The sequence below is a fragment of the Halichondria panicea genome, chromosome 4 (assembly GCF_963675165.1).
Source record: "Halichondria panicea chromosome 4, odHalPani1.1, whole genome shotgun sequence".
Taxonomy (NCBI): Eukaryota; Metazoa; Porifera; class Demospongiae; order Suberitida; family Halichondriidae; genus Halichondria; species Halichondria panicea.
The window spans coordinates 6,295,294-6,308,974 of NC_087380.1; the positions used below are offsets into that span (position 1 = coordinate 6,295,294).

The 13,681-nt window shown below is 42.9% G+C and overlaps 1 protein-coding gene across 1 annotated transcript; it reads right to left on the reverse strand.

Annotated features, from left to right (window-relative positions):
• Nucleotides 1-87: 87 nt before the first annotated feature.
• LOC135334559 (VWFA and cache domain-containing protein 1-like) lies at nt 88-13,663 on the reverse strand. Its single transcript, XM_064529782.1, has 20 exons — nt 13,388-13,663; nt 9,733-9,795; nt 9,229-9,347; nt 8,698-8,889; nt 8,278-8,428; nt 7,805-8,015; nt 7,232-7,404; nt 6,750-6,900; nt 6,038-6,305; nt 5,556-5,755; nt 5,126-5,230; nt 4,743-4,953; nt 4,282-4,488; nt 3,660-3,999; nt 3,445-3,504; nt 3,096-3,176; nt 2,200-2,291; nt 1,682-1,813; nt 1,057-1,232; nt 88-595 (listed from the first exon to the last, which is right to left on the reverse strand). Exons 1-20 carry the CDS (start codon nt 13,538-13,540, stop codon nt 270-272), a joined length of 3,411 nt encoding a protein of 1,136 aa, XP_064385852.1. The 5' UTR covers nt 13,541-13,663; the 3' UTR covers nt 88-269.
• Nucleotides 13,664-13,681: the final 18 nt, after the last annotated feature.

Below are 13,681 nucleotides of genomic sequence, written 5' to 3' on the forward strand. Positions count from 1 at the left end.
AAAATATTTACATTTATGTACCAATACGTACCAAATTGCGTTTATTTACTCTATTGGCACTGTAATACACACTAGTACATTGATAAATGGAAGTGCTCAAAATTACAATGATGAAAAGTTTACAGCAATGCACAACACTGCAAAACATACTATGCTATGCATACATGTAATTAGGATATGAATGTACAATAATTATAATTATGCACAATAGAACATTTTGAAGCTAATAACGCATACTCTAGGATAGTAGTTCATTGCTAATAAACTTTCTACAATGTGGTTGAATCAGTTTTTTCAGTGCTCCCTCCTATCACTACGGAAGGTGCTTTAGATACTGGGCTTTTATTTAGACCATCTTGAGATTGTACATCACTGCTTGTTGGGTTAGTAGCTTCCGTACGCTTGCTAGAAAAGTCGAAAGCACTCTCTCTACTTGTTTCATCTTTAGGGTCGTCACGACGACACACTTGATACCACACAACCAGGGCAACGATGAGGGCTAACAGGACGACAGCAAAGAGACCTCCCACCACACCAGCTACAACGGCAGTGTTGCTGCCGCTGCTCTGAGGACAGCTAGAAGTAAGACCATGACCTGTGCACAAACCAGAAGAGTTTCATGACATAATTATTACAAGCACTTTATACCATACTTTATAGCAGGTAAATTTCATGGGGTACAAAATTCGTTATTTTTGTGAACAAACTAACCTTGACGAAAATGTTACCAATGCAGTGCATGTAATAAAGCAAACGAACATTTTATTCATGAAAATTACTAGCTATACGGAAGTTAGAACTTTTAAAAGCACATCTTTGGAAAAATACTAAGAGCTTCACTCAGTAAAGTTAATTCCCCTATAGACTTAATTTAATAGCTGCCCCGGGGCATCTTTATGTTTGTCTTACAGTCAGGTTGGCATGAGACAATCACACTAGTTTTATCTAGCGCAAGACCTCTACGTTTAAAGCGAGACTACGTTTTGCTACACTTAACAAAATGGTGCTATGAGGTCGCCTTAAAAAGAGATGTTACGGTACATGTAGGATAATCACCTGCTGTGCAGACAGGCTGAAGGTTGCAGGTGGGCTGGAGGGCAGTGAATCTGTTCAGTTGTGGTGAAGTGTCGCAGCAACTTCCCAGCTCACTGCTCGAGTCACAGCACTCTGCATAATAGACACACTTCTGCTGAGAAGCACACCAGCTACACTCTCGCACACCCAGACAGGAGCTGTGGAGGCAACAAAGAAAAAAGTATACTTATTGTAAGTCTTCATTATAATCAAATTATTGTAGTTTTCATTTTATTGGACGGACAAACTGTCACATTTTTCGCAGATTGTAACAAGCGCAAAGTTTATTTGTGTGGGTGCTCAATATCAAAGGGGATCGAGGCTGCCGTTCTCCACAAAAGTGTTACCTTAATGTGACCCATATAGTATAAGACACTCCATGCATCTCTACTCATGTACTAGCTTATGTGCTCCTGACACCATTCAGGCAATATGTTTTTGTAATTTCAAGCACGCGTTCAATTTTGAGTAGCTTCTCAGGGGATTCACCTGACACGAAATAACGTATGTACATGTACTGCGAATCACTGAATTTAGCCCTTCAACATTTAACGTACAGTCTCTTTCATAGCCACCACCTTTATTAGCATTAACACAGACTACTTACTTTTGAGTGGCTTTGCAGTTGCAGTTTTGGTTGAAGCAGGTGTTTGTTTGTGTTGGGTTGGAAACGGCGGCTACTGCTACCTCGTAGTTGACTGGCTCCAAGCTCTTTGGTGCCGGACACGCCAACTGAATGCTGCAAGGTGGGGTAGATACAGACATGAGATACAGACATGAGAGGAGGAGGAATAAAGTGGCTAGTTCAAGTCATACGGACTGTAATGTAGTTCAGCAATACAGACTCATCATACAGACCTCTGGTGGTGTAAGAATATAGGCTGCTCACTGGTACATGCATATCCCATCCCGTACAGTGTCAGGCATACACATACTTTTTCCAATATCACCCACTCTTCCTCACTATCCCTCTACCCCACTCTTCCCCACTATCACCCACTCTTCTATTTCTTCCGCTAAGAGTAGATACACTTATCTATTCTTGCTAGAGTATCTACTCTCGCTTCCGCACACTCCTTCCCCTTCCTTTTCTACTCTCTCCAACCATTATCATACTGTACTTACGATCTAGCTAGGCACTCTTCTCTGCAGTAGCACGGACACTCGCAGCCTCCGGGGGAGAAGGTCTCGCAATCCTGACACACCAATCCATCACGCTAATAAGTGTTATGGAGAAACAGTAATTACATTGATTTGTGCTGGTACATGTATGAACAGATTAATTAAGGTAGTATGCAGAATGTCTTCAGCGAATGGAGAAGTTACAGTTACTGTACTGAGTACGCACATGTATAAGGCACCACACTATAAGCACCACACTATAGGCACCATACTATAGGTAGCACACTATAGGCAGCACACTATAGGCAGCACACTATAGGCAGCAGCACACTATAGGCAGCACACTATAGGCACCATACTATAGGCAGCATACTATAGGCACCATACTATAGGCAGCATACTATAGGCACCATACTATAGGCAGCACACTATAGGCACCACACTATAGGCACCACACTATAGGCACCACACTATAGGCAGCACACTATAGGTACCACACTATAGGTACCACACTATAGGCACCACACTATAGGTACCACACTATAGGCACCACACTATAGGTATACCACTCTATAGGCACCACACTCTATAGGTACCACACTATAGGTACCACACTATAGGCAGCACACTATAGGCAGCACACTATAGGTACCACACTATAGGCAGCACACTATAGGCAGCACACTATAGGCAGCACACTATAGGCAGCACACTATAGAACAACATTTGTTGCAAATTTTAGACCAAGCTACATTCAGGGAATAATAATTATCACTCGATAATGTGCAATCCAATAAAGGCTATTCTGTAGCTATGCTTCTACCAATGTGCACATGATTGGAGCTTATACACACAACAATGTACATGTTCAGCACATTGATTATTAAGAAGACACTTACACTACAGAAGCAGAGGATGCCACACTGCCTTGTCTCTTCCATGACCACCATAAATGCATTGGTGCCAGGGATGCGCTGGATCTGAAACAGAACAAAAACGCATCACTTAATTGTTAATAAAATCAAACAGGTACATTATCAACAGAGGGGGAGGGGCAAGCTACAGGTACAACGTCAAAACAGTAGACGGACCTAAAATAAAAAATATCATATGTACAAATTTAGGAGGTCCTTGCAACTATTTACAGTAAGCTATAATTATAGAGTACATACAACATGTACGTATGACTATAAAGACACACCTAATCACACAATCAATGTTGAATTGATCACACTAGCAGTCACTCACCACATAATTGATACAGCCTCCTCCCGTTCCCCTCACTTCATCATCTTTGGTGATATCCAGCTGGAAGGAAGACAGTGTACATGTAGTCAACTAACACACGCATGTACACCTACAGAACTTGACAACAATACGTAAATGTAGCTACATGCATATACAGTGCCAGGACAGTACGTACAACTATAAAGTGTGTTAATCACTAGCGGACAATCACTTACGCTATAGAACCTCCTCGTTTCCACGCCAACCACAAAGTAATCCTCACACTCTCGTTTGGTAACCAAGTTCCCCTGCAGGCTAGTAAACAGTACCCGGATAGCATCGAGTCGATTATTCTGAAATGGTCGCTCCAGAAACAAAGCCCCTCCCCTGTACATGCCGCTGTGGACCACCACCTCATCGTAGATGATGCTACCGAGATCGTCGATAATGAAGCAGCTGACTTGGCTGCTCCCTTCGCAGAGTGGGAGGGCTTGGCGGACAAAGCCTCGTAGTGAATCCAGAGTGAGCTCAGCAGCTACTACAGCCAAGGTACTGCTGCCGTTAAATGCGTTGTCACTGTGTGTGTGTGTGTGTGTGTGTGTGTGTGTGTGTGTGTGTGTGTGTGCGCGTGGGTGTGGGGGTAATATCAGCATGTGTGCTATGCAAATTGCTTAGGAAACAATCACGCATACGACCAAGAGTGCATGTCATGATAGGACTCATGATAACAATGTAACCTTATCCTAATAGCACTTGACTGACAGTCACGACAATAAAACTACATGCATCAATGACAAAGACGGTGCACAATCAATGAGACCACACCCACAACAGCATTAACTGATCATTATACTGCACCTTTCAGAAGAGGGTGTCCTAACAGCATAGCCGACAGAGACTGAGAGTCGTGATCCTTCTCTAAGCCCCTCGGTTGGGGGTGTGAGTGTGAGGAGTGAGGGGTGTGCTTGTGACGCTGTGTACCAGTTGCTGTTACGGGGGCGATACTCGGGCACAAACTGTGTGGGCGGGTAGGTGAGGTACGCTCCACTGGGTGTGGCCAGGTGACTGCAGAGATGGATAGAAATGTTAAACAAAGTGTTAAGTTCACCTCACACCAACACGAGCTTGCTCAAGCATGTACCCTACCACTGTTCACACTCTAGACTAAGATACTGTAGCATCATCATAAATATAGCCTCGTCCCCACGCCTACTTCCTCTATAAAGCACTCGACATTGCAGTTCGATTAATATATTAAGTGCCACCTTACGACAGTCTATAAGAGAAATGGCCAGTACAATATTCTTTATATCACATACCGTCTAGAGATGTAGTCACTGGGTGTATTGCTCCTGTCGACCCATTGTGAGGCAACGACTGAGCCTAGGGCAATCTCTGTCGCCACGCCCGCTGTCACCCAAGAGGGACGGCTCCCAGTTCCTTGTATGTAGGCGGACACTTCCTGTACGAGGTTCTGGTCATCGGCTGTGGGGGGTTGGCTGGGGGAGGTCAGTTGGAACGATAGGCGGTCTGAAAATGATAGAGGGTGGGAAAAATGAGACGAATGGACAGATAAAACACGAGCACTACCATGATTACACAATGACAATTTTGCCAGGGCATTTTTAAATGCACTTTGCTTGTACACACACCAAAGGTTCTATCTGAGAACACTCCAGTACTGATCAAACAGTTGTCCCACCTGTGAGAGAAGCTTTACAGAAGTAGTCACAACGTGGCGAGGTTGGTGCTGACAGTGGCAGGTTGTGGTAGAGGGGTGGGCCAGATGGACGGGACGAGTAGGTTCCTGTAGGGGGCGGGGTTATGGGGAGGGGAGGGGTGCATTCTGATGGACATACATGTATAGCTGGGAAAACTGTAATTGGATATAAGAGGTACTTCAAAGGGCTATACATTATATTTGTGAAAGCAACACATCATTAGATTCAATTTAGAGCAGACATCCTCGGGGGCAGACTAGCAATGGCTGTAATAAAGAGGTGGCCTGCTAAACACAGGTCCAATATAATTTATTATGGAGGGTGACCATTACTGGACATTCTGTGATCATTAAATAAATGCCATGTGAAACTCTGTAACTACTGTATTTCAAAAAACAAATCAAAGCGTACCTTGAACATTGGCGCTCGTTTGGAGTGTTGCCACGGTAACATCCTCATCGGCAACGATAACACAGACGTACATGGCCCCACTGTCAGTGCAGTGATACCGGGCAGGCACTTGCCTCACTACAAACGCAAAGTCTGTTTCAGCAGCAGTTGACTGTACAAGGAGTGTCTTAGTGACCGCTGCTGATAGGATGGTGCCGACGCTATGAGGGGGGAGGGGGGTTGGGTGAGTGAGTTCACATTGAGATAATATACATTGACTAATGATGTCATACAAGTATCAGTGTAGGTCGATCTTTACAATCTTCTTTTGCTCGCAAAGTGTGCATAATAATTTAATGCTCGCGAAACATTGTAGTAACTCAAAAATTCTTGTTGAAGGCTTTAACTATAATTATAATTATATGACGGACGGATTGAAGGATTGGCACCACTTCACTTTTGTAGTATTTTGCCCGTATTATTTAGCTACGTATTATCCTCACCTAGTGCCATTCAGCACGGACACATCAACCTTCCCCATTGTTTCAGACTCTGACTCAGTAACAGGCACGTCCCCGAGAACATTGCTGGGCAGCAAAGGATGAAACAGAAGCTGATTGTTGTAATCGAACGCAAACGGGTACGAGGACTTTCGCTCGGCAAGACGAGTGAGGGCGACAGAGAACAGGTGTTGCCAGGGTAACTCGGCATGAAGGACACCAATCAGTTGTGTTCCATTGATCACAGGACGAGAAATAGTCAACACCCCCTCTGAGAGAGAAACAATACAACAAGAATATTAAAGTAGAGTATTCGTGAATTTGGTAAGGATCATCAACTAAAAATATATAAGCCTGGTCTGTAAAAAATGAGTAAGTACCGAAGAGAAACATATCAGCTACTGCCTACAAGAATAAGTAGATAACTTTGTAGGTGGCTAAATAGACCATCCAACTACGTCATGTAGAGTATAATACCGTAATTGATGTAATTACAGCGCCACTCTAAACACGAAATTTTCGGCCATAAGTATAGCATCATATAAATTCATTTGTTTTGTATACATAATTATAGTCTCACAAAAATAATTTTTTTTCTTCTGACGCTGTAATTACATCAATTACGGTAAGCCCATTCACTCATGGACGAGCAAATGTGTAGTGAAAATGAAACATGTCATGCCAACACATTGACCTAAGGGATGATCATACGTACCTTGTGATATGCTGCTGGTGGCTCTTCCAGTGATTGGACTGGACGACTGTGGGGGGTCTGACGGGAGGGGGTAGAATCTCCCGGCCAGGGGTTGAAGAACAAGCGGAGTGTTGTCGTTCAATATCACATTGACACCTCCACCACGACCAATCTGTAGGCCATGGAGACAAACCACGGTAAGTTCACAAGTGAAGTAGAGCAACTAGTAAGAGAATGGCACTTCAGAGGTTTTTGTTTATAATAATGGCAGTCACACAACAAGTTTAAGAACCTAGTTCTAAGCTTCAACAAAACATTTAACAGAAGAACGGTAAGTTCACAAGTGAAGTAAAGCAACTATATGTAGTATGATCTAGAGAATGGTATATTAGAAGTTTTTGTTTTGTAATTATGGCAGGAAAACTAGTTCTATGCTTCAAACAAAAGTTTAACAGGAGAATGTGCTCGTACATGTAGATCACTGTACTACAACTGTACTATACCTCCGAGAGTTCAGTGAACCGCGATGCTGTGAAGCTGCCTTCATTCACAGCCCGATACGAGGACACCACCACTTCCATTAAATGTGGCATACTGCTGACAGTTTCCTCGAGACTGGACACCGCCTCAGAAAATCCATTAGTGATTCCAGGAACAATTGAGACCAGAACCTTGTCTGGGGATATAAGAATCATTATGTCAAGTGAGCTCTTGCATTCAGGCAATTCACACCTCGTTGGAATAGGGAACATTATAGACAGCTAGCACAGAGGTTTCTTGGTTCTAACACTATACACCTTCACACACATAATGTGGTACCAAGAGTTATAATAGAGAGAGAGAGAGTATGGAACGTAGGCATACATTGATATAGATTACATCACCCATGCTTGGATTGATCAGTGTGCAAATTCCAAGCCCATGACAGATACAGGAAGTCACGTTACTCTCTACATACATCTGATACACAGTATGCCTACGTTCGATACTCTCTTCTCTATCATATACTCTTGGTAGTACTTACAATGTACTACTGAGAACTTTCATACATGCCACGTACAGAAATACACAAATACCTGTGTCAGAATTGCTTGAGAACAGTCCGATACCGGTCTGGAATGCCGTCGTCATATTGGCATTGCTCATCTCTGAGACGGACGTGGCGAACTGTTCCATCTCAACAATGATGTCATCACACACGGGCACAACACGGGGATTAACACTATTAGCCAATCGAGTGATGATGAGGGGAAGATCTGTTAAACGATCAGGTCTCACCACGGCAACCTGTCAGGATGGAAAAACAACGTCTCAATGATTTGGCCCTAACTAAGAAACACAGTACATAACATAACAATTAACCTCATGCAGTCAAGACTTATATATCGACAGCTGGACAAGATCTCTGAAGATCTGCTACGCAACTTTTAATCAATCGATATAACTATAAATTTATGCACGTGGAACCAGTTGAGATGCTATCATAATATCATATGTAACTAAGCCCTGAGGCATAATTATATGTGGCAGTAGTGGATTGGCAGCTCACCATGTCCTGCTGAGTCAGGGATCTGATGATGCTCGTGGCAACTTCCTTCAAATTGACAATGTCAGTATTTGAAACGAATGAACTAGCATTAGAGGCGTCCAAGACTATCACCACCTCTAGAGGTCTCGATAACGCTCTTCTGTGCCACTGCCTGAGTATGTGTGAGGTGTGTGTGTGTGTGAGGTGTGTGTGTGTGGGTGTGGGTGTGGGTGTGTGTGGGTGTGGGTGCATGTGAAATTGGTGGATAGGAATAATTATCAACCTCTTTACAAGTATGAATTGTACACACGATGTACATTAAAGCCTTTGCAAACACTAACACTACGTAAGTTAACGAGTATGTGAGCATTGTTTGGGGGAGGGGTCAGAGTGAGTAATGTGTGTGTGGGGGTGTGTTATTGTGGGGGTGTGTCCACTCACTGTAATCGAGCATCCTTGACGACACAGTTGTCGGTGGATGAGGGACGAGGATATTGAATTAGCGGTCCCTCGTTTAGACCAAAGTACAGCTGACCTCCGTTAATAACACTGTGCTGAGTGAACAGAGCGGCTACTCTATCCGCTAACTCAGTATTAGAGAGACCATCACATTGGTGACAGCAAGCATTGGAACTGTGGGTGATTAGAATAGCCGTAGCGTTATCATACAAGCACATCAGTGCATGTTCGCATAACACATAGAGTGAACTGGGGGTCACCCCTTGGGCAGACCAACAGTGGTGAGTGGTGGCCTACTACACAGGTTTCTATGGAGACTTGAGGGTAACCTGACCCTACCAAACTGACCACAAAACACAGTTTCACTTGTACATGTATAGTACCAGGATTAGGTGAAGGATATATGATACTTCACTAGCACACACAGGCCAGGCACAGATGTATATAGAAACAAATGGCTACTTTCACAACTACACCTAGCTGTTCTGTGCGGAGTTGTGCTTAAAAACTCACTCAGTGCTGCTACAACATTCCTGGGGAGACAGGGGGGTTGCCGTGCCTGTTTCCATAACAATATCGTCAAACAGGCTGAGGACAGAGTTCACAGGGCCAGTTAGGGTGGAGTCTGTCAACTGTGTGAGGGGAGGGAGTGAGTGACTGTGCTCACGTGCTCAGGTATTGACAATTGGTGTTTTCTACTAGGAAATGATCGATGTGCATGTGTTGCACAATTATTTTGATCACTAGCAAATAATTATTAATGGTTTTGTGATGTACATTACTAGTTTACTAGTTTACTTATTACGACTGCCTAAAGGATGAGACATGTAACGATGTACTCTGATTAGATTAGTACAATAAGAATGAAAACGAAGCCATTGTAGTGCCGTCGCTACGCTCGGGATACTAAATCAGTGCCTTTGGGCTATAAAATCCCATAGACACCTCCAAAACAGTGTCTAACTATTACACAGTATCAATCATGATCGAGTGTCCTCTTATTTAGTGTCTGCTCACCATCTCTTCAATCTGGCTCTGTGAGAGAGTGTTGTAGTTGAACTGAGCACCGCGATACGCACCCTGCAATACAGAGGAGGAGAGAGGGTAAAAACAGACAGACAGAAAGTATCACTTAATTGCTACCACATACCATAGGCTAGTATGAAAACAACTAGTGCTCTAGCTGTACCAGTTGATACACACTGTGTACATACATGTGCTAATATCATTGTAAACCAATCACAAAATAATTACTGTGGAATTTTAACACGTATAATTATTATGCTGCGTATGTACACATAATCATTAGACCACGCAGTTCTTCTTTAATTGCAATACCATCATACCTAAATATGTGTTTTTTCTGTGCATCGTAGGGGGTGGGGGGGGGGGCAGTAAACACCAACATTGATTAACATACCTGTAGTAACTATGGGTTACCTGGTACTACAGATGTTAGATACACAAATAGCCATTGAAATCAACAATTAGGGTACAGAAACCATGTTATGTACAACATAGCCCAGTCTTTCAGTCTTTTGAAAGCAGTCAGTTAACTGGAACTGTGTGTAGCTAAGTATGAGAAGATTGTTCTTACAGTTGAGCATTGCCAAGTTTCCTTGTCACCCCCACACACCACACACCACATACTGACCGCCACACACACACACACACACACACACACACACACACACAGGCCTTATATGGTATTGGCATAGAACACCGAGGGTCTAGACAATCAATCTGTACTAGCTGCCTCTGCCATAGATACACAATTCTGATGGGAAAAACATTTCCAGAGCTTAGTTCGTTATCTTTATTAAAATTAATAAGTCACTAGCGTTCTTTCCCCTTTAACGGTATGGCCCGCGAGACTAAGTTAATGTATTAAAAGTCAAAATTAACAAAACAACCGATTGAGCAAGCCAAGCGATATATAGCACCTAAGGCTATATACATGTACCTGTAATTATGCTCCGTTTTATAGTATATGGCAACAACCACAACACATACTCTAAGAGATGGCCAAACACTTTTTACAATTAACGGGTGTTCACACATCAAATGACACATACAACACACACGACCATAAACCAACAAAAGCACAGAAGAGTCCTGCTATAACAACAGTGGTAAGCCATACCTACATGTACAGTGAAACTACCAGCATGCCGACTCACCACAAGCCCTATATACAGTACATGTAAGGTATGATAGGTCATGTGCTCCCCCCTGGTGGCCACACAAGTCCGTGACCAAAACCACTCAACAGTCACAAAGAAATTAGTTTTAGTTGCATGAGCAAACAACTCTAGGTAGTAAGAGAATTGATCACTAGGGTGTGGTACGTACATAACAGTGCAGCTGGCTCAGGCAGTCCATAGTCTTCACTGTCTCTCTGATACTCTGATACATCCCATTCATTACAACATTCATTACAAGAGAACTAAACAAAGAGCTAACATCATTTGGTACCCAATAATTGTAAGTGGTGTAGAGTTGCAACGCTAATCCAAATCCTTCCCCATTTTGGGCTCTCACTAATAGCATTACTGCCTTAGGAGGTTAGCACTAACAACAAGCAGCTACACATAAACCAGCTAGCTACAGGGTGGCTATATCGTAGTGGTATAAGGTGTTTCTCCTATAGTGCCAGACAAGCATTTCGTTTATAGACAAAACCATTATATTTGGTTATCACACTCTGTATACTTCTGACATGCAAAGTGTTAGATCATCTTAATACACTATATACCATGATGTAATCATGCGGGCATCATGGTTGTTAACAGGTGTTAGAACGTAAATGTGATAATCACGTGTGTACCAACTTTCCATTAACTATTTCACCGGATAAATTCTGCACACTCAACAAGTTACTTGTACAATAGTAGCCCATCAATAACAGTACTGCCTTCCACAGCTAATGTCCGAGGAAAGTGCTAACCTAAGCAGTTGTCTACACACACACACAATAGACAGCTATACTACTAGAAAGAACCATCAAAACTAACTATTTCACCCCATGAATTCTGCATACTTCAACAGGTTGCTTAGTAGCCCATCAATAACAGTGCTACTTACACAGCTAACCTAGGCAGTAGTCTTACACACAGAATGACACATACACTTTATATTCTACTAGAGCTATCAAAAAACGAAGGGATAATTCATATTTAACACAGGCTGAAATATGAAGTTACTTTTTGAATGTTCAATCAATAGTGAAAACATCACATGACTGAGGTACAATGTATATATCATATATAAGCTGTATACAATGCACCTGCAACCTCGTAGGCGACCAAAGACCACACAAAATGCAGGTGGCTGGCACACTAGCAGAGCAGGCTAATTGGACATGGTATCCAAACTACAATGGTCGTGTTATTTCATTACACCTGCTTGCCAAACTGTTTCTGCCAGAATAGGGCATAATCATCGACCATCAGAGGGGTAATGTACATAACCACGTACATACATATCATCGACCTAACATACATAACCACATACGAGCATAATCATCGACCATCAGAGGGGTAACATACATAACCACATACGAGCATAATCATCGACCATCAGAGGGGTAACATACATAACCACGTACGAGCATAATCATCGACCATCGGAGGGGTAACATACATAACCACGTACGAGCATAATCATCGACCATCGGAGGGGTAACATACATAACCACGTATGAGCATTATCATCGACCATCAGAGGGGTAACATACATAACCAAGTACGAGCATCGTACAGGAAGTACAGGCAGTATCATCGACCATCAGAGGGGTACATAACCACGTACGAGCATAATCATCGACCATCAGAGGGGTAACATACATAACCACATATGAGCATTATCATCGACCATCAGAGGGGTAACATACATAACCACGTACGAGCATAATCATCGACCATCAGAGGGGTAACATACATAACCACGTATGAGCATTATCATCGACCATCAGAGGGGTAACATACATAACCAAGTACGAGCATCGTACAGGAAGTACAGGCAGTATCATCGACCATCAGAGGGGTACATAACCACGTACATACAGTGACTGAACGCTACATGCACTGCAAGCACACTTGAATCAGCCGGCCGCCTTTCCCTAGGCGCGCCCCAGCCCTAGTTAGCTAGCTAGCTATAACCATGAGCAAAGCCAGAATACAGTGCCAACTATTATACCTTATACTGTACTAATGGTAGAATTGGAGATGCAGTGCGACTCAGACTACCAGGCCGGGGTATTGGTAGACTAGTGACTCGCTACTAATTACTACACGTCTACTACCAGTCGTAGTTACAAGTCATAAATTACGTGCTCAACGATTCGTACTGACACTGACAGTATATATGTACAGCATGCACAGATAAAGTATGTCATCTATTGGATGTAATTGGGGGCATTGATTAGCTGCAAACATTACACACATACCGTGCTTACAGCGATGGTAAGCTACAAAGGGAGACCTGCTTTGATCGAGTTAGGTCTGCTATCAAAACAATCGATAAGATACGAACAACTGAAATACACAACAGTCGTATACAGTATACAAAATGGGTAGATCTAGTTAAAAAAACATAGACCTGTGGTAGTTGACACTTCATGATTTTAATCAAGGCTCAGTACAAAAATTTCTCTCAGCTAGTCTGAGCTTACCTCAAGCTGATCAATCCCCAGTCCATCATTTCTGATGTCCTGAAATCTCTGAGCCAGATCTTGCACAACTTGGCCGATATTCACGGATGACAGCTGAGCTGTCACACTGATCACCAGCAGGGAGAACACCACAAAGACACACCTTGCAGCCATTAGGAAACACTAGGCTCACTGTACTAGACTGCAGCTTAGCTAATTAATCTTTACTGAACTTTGTTCTAGGAGTAGCTTGTAATAATGACACCATTGACCACAGTACAAGGAATTTTGCAAGAGTGCTTGTTGCGGTTGACC

What these genes read in the sequence shown, in the direction of transcription:
- LOC135334559 (XM_064529782.1), bottom strand. Translation starts at nt 13,540, where the DNA reads ATGGCTGCAAGGTGTGTCTTTGTGGTGTTCTCCCTGCTGGTGATCAGT. An exon ending in CCCTGACTCAGCAGGACATG is followed by an intron (nt 8,016 to 8,277) that starts GTGAGCTGCCAA and finishes CCATCCTGACAG; the next exon opens with GTTGCCGTGGTGAGACCTGA. An exon ending in TCAGCCTGTCTGCACAGCAG is followed by an intron (nt 596 to 1,056) that starts GTGATTATCCTA and finishes GTTTGTGCACAG; the next exon opens with GTCATGGTCTTACTTCTAGC.